General features: G+C 43.0%; 1 protein-coding gene across 1 annotated transcript; it reads left to right on the forward strand.

Annotated features, from left to right (window-relative positions):
• Positions 1 to 2,772: 2,772 nt before the first annotated feature.
• LOC117531549 (2-aminoethanethiol dioxygenase-like) lies at positions 2,773 to 3,385 on the forward strand. Its single transcript, XM_034194670.1, has one exon. It carries the CDS (start codon positions 2,972 to 2,974, stop codon positions 3,383 to 3,385), a length of 414 nt encoding a protein of 137 aa, XP_034050561.1. The 5' UTR covers positions 2,773 to 2,971.
• The last annotated feature ends 2,983 nt before the right edge of the window (positions 3,386 to 6,368 follow it).

Consider the following 6,368-nt stretch of genomic DNA (forward strand, 5'->3'; position numbering starts at 1 on the left):
ATTATATATATATATATATATATATATATTATATATATATATATATATATATATAATATATATATATATACGAGGTCTATTAGAAAAGTATCCAACCTTATTATTTTTTTCAAAAACCTCCAACCTTATTATTTTTTTCAAAACCATATGGATTTGAATCACGTGTGATTACATCAGATATGTTTGAACCCTCGTGGGCATGTGAGAGTTTTTTCACGCCTGTCGGTTACGCCTGTGGGCAGTTTTTGAGTGAGGAGTCGCCCACCCTCTCGTCGTTTTTTCATTGTTTAGGAATGGCTCAGAGACTGCTGCTTTGTTTGATCAAAATTTTTTCAAAGCTGCAACGCACAACTGAGTGTACACCATTCGATAAATTCAGCTGGTTTTCGGTAAACATTTTAACGGCTGATGAGAGATTTTGGTCTGGTAGTGTCACCGTAAGGACGCCCCACGGCGCCTGACGGTGATCTGCGCTTCGAGGCGGCAGCGTCTCGCCGTTTCAAGTTGAAAACTTCCACATTTCAGGCTCTGTTGACCCAGTAAGTCGTCAGAGAACAGAGAACTTTCAGAAGAAGTCGGCATCAGGAGTTTATTCGGACATTCCATTGTTAATGGACATTTTGTAATGAAAGAACGTGCAGGCAGAGTCGCATGTCGGGCCGGATCCGACTGCGGGGGGTCGCGACAGGAAAAACACCTCCGTTGGAAACCTTAACGGGCAAGTTGGAACATGCCCAAGCTGTTAAACAATTTCTCAGTTACTCACTTGTTGAAAGCCATCAAAAGCCGCCTGAATTTTACAAATGGTTTTCAACACGGAAGTGTTTTTCCTGTCGTGGCGCACACAGATTTGCCGAGTCGTCACGGAAACGACTCGGCGAATTTGCACGCACGTCTTTCATTAAAAAATGTCCTTAAACAGTGGAATGTCAGCATAAAGTCCTCATGCCGGCCTCTTCTGAATCTTCTCTGTTCTCTCACGACGTCCTGGGTGAATTAAGCCTTAAATTAGGATGTTTTCAGGTCGAAACAGGCCGACGACAGCGCCTGGAAGTACTGCACGACGTCCCGCCCCGTGGAAGTCCTTACACCGACAGAAACACCCCATAATCTCTCATCAGCCGTTAAACTTTTCACCGAAAACCAGCTTAATTTCTCGAATAGTGTCCACTCGGATATTCCTCACAGGTCCAGAAAAAATTTTGATAAAGCAACGCGCGCCGTCTCGAGCAGCGTGTGAAACAAAGGAATTCAGCCGAGAGAGCGGGACCACATCTCACTCAAGGCCTGCCCACAAGGAAATGACATCACCGACACGCGTGAAAAAACTCACGCATGCGCACGAGGGTTCAAGCATGACTGGTGTAATCGCACGTCATTCAAACCCATATAGTTAAAAAAAAAAATAAAAGGGTCGGTTTATTATCTAATAGACCTTGTATATATATATATATATACACGAGGGCTGTCAATAAAGTATAGGAAAGAAAGACGTGCGGACGGGTCCGCGCGTCGGGACGCAGCCGGCGCGGTGCGGCGGCACAGGAAAAACACCTCCGTGTTGATAACCATTTGTAAAATCCAGGCGGCTTTTGATGGCTTTCAGTGGAGTGAGTATATGAGAAAGTGTTTAACAGCTGGACATGTTCCAACTTGTCCTTAAGGCTTCCAACAGAGGTGTTTTTCCAGTGGCGGAGCGTCGCGGTGGCTGCGAGCCGACGCTGCAATCCGCCCGCACGTCTTTCATTAAAAAAATCTCCTTTAACAGTGGAACATCCGGATAAAATGCTGAAACCGACTTCTTCTGAAACTTCTCTGTTCTCTCACGACGTCCTGGATCAATACAGCCTGAAATGTGGAGGTTTTCAGCTTGAAACAGGCTGACGACGGCGCCTGAGAGCGCTGAGTGACGTCTCGCTCCGTGGGAAGTCCTTAAAGCGACAGTATCACCTCAAAATCTCTCATCAGCCGTTAAAATTTTCACCGAAAACCAGCTTAATTTTTCGAACCGTGTCCACTTCGATGTGTCTCACAGGTTTAGAAAAAATTTTGATCAAACAAAGCGCCAGTCTCTCAGCAACTTCTCAGACAAAGGAATTCCGACGAGGGGCTGGACGACTCCTCCCACAAGGAGTGCTCACAGGCGAATGACGTCACCGACAGGCGTGGAAAAACTCACGCGCACAAGGGTTCAAGCATGTCTGACATAAAAACATATGAATGAATCCATATAGTTTTTGAAAAAAATAAAAAGGACCTATACTTTATTGACAGACCTCGTATATATACATATATATATATTTTTTTTTTTCCTGAAAAAACAAAACACAAGAAACCAACAGATGTGAAGAGTTTAATGGGAGGTTTTCACATGTAGAGAGTTTGTTTGCTTTGTTGGTTTTTTCTTTTTTGTAAATGTGAAGACGTTTTTTTCTTTTCTGCAGATGTTGAGTGTTTTTTTTTTCCTGGAGAGGTTTTTTGTTTCTTTTTTTGCAGATATGAAGCTTTACTGTTTTTTCTTTACTTTTCTTTTACAGTTGTGGAGTTTTCTCCGTTTTTGCTTTTTTTTTTTTTTTTTTAGAGTGGTGAGTTCAATGACCTGTCTGTCGTTGGGAAAATGAGACGATTCAATTTTAAGTTTTGTTTTTTAATGTCAGTATGTCACTGGTTCTAAAGTTTTCAGAAAGTATTTTGGTACGCATTTTGATGATTTTGTACATCACGCTCTACGTTTGTCTGAATTCGAATCGTGCCTCGCTGCACTAAAACTGCATATCCCATGCTGCTTTGCGTTTCGTGCGCGTGCGCACGCGACATGCCGACAAATTGACGGGACGTGAGTGGAATAGCGCGATATTTTTAATAAAAAGTGAGGTTTTGTCGTGGCTGACGGCGGCGCGGCTCTTCGTGGACGGGTTGCGCTGAGGCTCGACGATCCTGTGGGTCTTTTGGAGCGGCTTATTTTCCCATCATGCCGCGGCATCACAAACCTCCTCTGATCCAGAAGGTCGCCCGGCAGGCCCACGTGACCTGGGGGGGCTCGAAGAGTCCGTCCGGCGCGGACAGGACCGACAACCTGCTGGCCCTGGTGAGCCGGGTCCGGGCCTCGGATCTGAGGCTGGTTCCCCGGGGCTCCGGCCCGGAGCTCGGGGCTCCTCCCGTGTCCTACATGCACATCTATGAGACGGAGAACTTCAGCATGGGCGTGTTCCTGCTGCGGGGCGGAGCCTCCATCCCGCTGCACGACCACCCCGACATGCACGGCATGCTCAAGGTCTGTCACGGCTTTATGACCTCACACCGCCGGTCACGTGGTGCTGAGTACTTTTTCCAATGTTTCTACTACTTTGTTGAAGCCGATAAAAACACAGACTTAGTACTGTGAGGATGGAACGATTCCACACGAATCTCAGTTCAAGATTTTCAAAGTTTTTAATTTAAACATTGAATGAGCTACAGACACGTTGACTGAAAAATCTTCTTTTATAGAAAATGCAATTTTTTTCTAAAACAAACAATAAAAACTAGAATCCCACATTTAAATAAAAACTATGAAAATGCCCTGCTGCACAGCTGACTTAAAGAACATGTCGCACTGAAACCATAACAATTAAGATTTAGTCTGTTAGTGACCATCTGATGATCCACCAGGATTACTTTGTGCACTTCCGTGACCGATTTCAAAGTATACGGCATTCACAGTGAACAGCTACGGGGACTTCCGAAAACAAAGTACTCGTGAGTTTCTGACTGCGGTGATGTGACTATTAGAAATGTCCCAGTGTGCACTCGAATGGAATGTAGCTGCTAACATTAAGAACTGAGGCACAGATTAATTCCAGACTTTACATAAGTGTGATGTCGTGTTATGGCGACTAGTTATTAAGTGCTAACTGTTAATTTTGATGCAGTCACGGTAAAAACAGCACCTCAGAGAAAGTTTAGTGCACCTGCATGGCCATTAGTCATAAATGCAGGCTGTTAAAATCAAAACAAAACTCTTATGTTGTGTGTATATAACTGAATATATATATATATATATATGTGTGTGTGTGTGTATGTATATCGATCAATCAATCAATTTTATTTATATAGCGCCAAACCACAACAAACAGCTGCCCCAAGGCGCCCCACATTGCAAGGCATGGCCATACAATAATTACGTAAAAATCCCAACGGTCAAAACGACCCCCTGTGAGCAAGCACTTGGCGACAATGGGAAGGAAAAACTCCTTTTTAACACGAAGAAACCTCCAACAGAACCAGGCTCAGGGAGGAGCAGTCTTCTGCTGGGACTGGTTGGGGCTGAGGGAGAGAACCAGGAAAAAGACATGCTGTGGAGGGGAGCAGAGATCAATCACTAATGATTAAATGCAGAGTGGTGCATACAGAGCAAAAAGAGAAAGAAACACTCAGTGCATCATGGGAACCCCCCAGCAGTCTAAGTCTATAGCAGCATAACTAAGTAATGGTTCAGGGTCACCTGATCCAGCCCTAACTATAAGCTTTAGCAAAAAGGAAAGTTTTAAGCCTAATCTTAAAAGTAGAGAGGGTGTCTGTCTCCCTGATCTGAATTGGGAGCTGGTTCCACAGGAGAGGAGCCTGAAAGCTGAAGGCTCTGCCTCCCATTCTACTCTTACAAACCCTAGGAACTACAAGTAAGCCTGCAGTCTGAGAGCGAAGCGCTCTATTGGGGTGATATGGTACTATGAGGTCCCTAAGATAAGATGGGACCTGATTATTCAAAACCTTATAAGTAAGAAGACGAATTTTAAATTCTATTCTAGAATTAACAGGAAGCCAATGAAGAGAGGCCAATATGGGTGAGATATGTTCTCTCCTTCTAGTCCCCGTTAGTACTCTAGCTGCATACATACACACACACACATATATATATATATATGTGTGTGTGTGTGTATGTATAGGTATTAAAGGCACTGCGCTGCGGTGGTTTGAATCATATTTGTCTAATAGATTACAATTTGTTCATGTAAATGGGGAATCTTCTTCACAGACTAAAGTTAATTTTATCTATCCATGAAGCCAGAGGACACACACCAATTAGCTAAACTGCAGGATTGTCTTACAGACATAAAGACATGGATGACCTCTAATTTCCTGCTTTTAAACTCAGATAAAACTGAAGTTATTGTACTTGGCCCCACAAATCTTAGAAACATGGTGTCTAACCAGATCCTTACTCTGGATGGCATTACCCTGACCTCTAGTAATACTCTGAGAAATCTTGGAGTCATTTTTGATCAGGATATGTCATTCAAAGCACATATTAAACAAATATTTAGGACTGCTTTTTTGCATTTACGCAATATCTCTAAAATCAGAAAGGTCTTGTCTCAGAGTGATGCTGAAAAACTAATTCATGCATTTATTTCCTCTAGGCTGGACTATTGTAATTCATTATTATCAGGTTGTCCTAAAAGTTCCCTAAAAAGCCTTCAGTTAATTCAAAATGCTGCAGCTAGAGTACTGATGGGGACTAGAAGGAGAGAGCATATCTCACCCATATTGGCCTCTCTTCATTGGCTTCCTGTTAATTCTAGAATAGAATTTAAAATTCTTCTTCTTACTTATAAGGTTTTGAATAATCAGGTCCCATCTTATCTTAGGGACCTCATAGTACCATATCACCCCAATAGAGCGCTTCGCTGTCAGACTGCAGGCTTACTTGTAGTTCCTAGGGTTTGTAAGAGTAGAATAGGAGGCAGAGCCTTCAGCTTTCAGGCTCCTCTCCTGTGGAACCAGCTCCCAATTCAGATCAGGGAGACAGACACCCTCTCTACTTTTAAGATTAGGCTTAAAACTTTCCTTTTGCTAAAGCTTATAGTTAGGGCTGGATCAGGTGACCCTGAACCATCCCTTAGTTATGCTGCTATAGATGTAGACTGCCTGGGGGTTCCCATGATGCACTGTTTCTTTCTCTTTTTGCTCTGTATGCACCACTCTGCATTTAATCATTAGTGATCGATCTCTGCTCCCCTCCACAGCATGTCTTTTCCTGGTTCTCTCCCTCAGCCCCAACCAGTCCCAGCAGAAGACTGCCCCTCCCTGAGCCTGGTTCTGCTGGAGGTTTCTTCCTGTTAAAAGGGAGTTTTTCCTTCCCACTGTAGCCAAAGTGCTTGCTCACAGGGGGGTCGTTTTGACCGTTGGGGTTTTACATAATTATTGTATGGCCTTGCCTTACATTATAAAGCACCTTGGGGCAACTGTTTGTTGTGATTTGGCGCTATATAAAAAAATTGATTGATTGATTGATTGATATGTGTATGTATATATATATATATATATATATATATATATATATATATATATATATATGTGTGTGTATATGTATGTGTATGTATGTATAT

The sequence above is a fragment of the Thalassophryne amazonica genome, chromosome 18, assembly GCF_902500255.1.
Source record: "Thalassophryne amazonica chromosome 18, fThaAma1.1, whole genome shotgun sequence".
Classification (NCBI taxonomy): Eukaryota; Metazoa; Chordata; class Actinopteri; order Batrachoidiformes; family Batrachoididae; genus Thalassophryne; species Thalassophryne amazonica.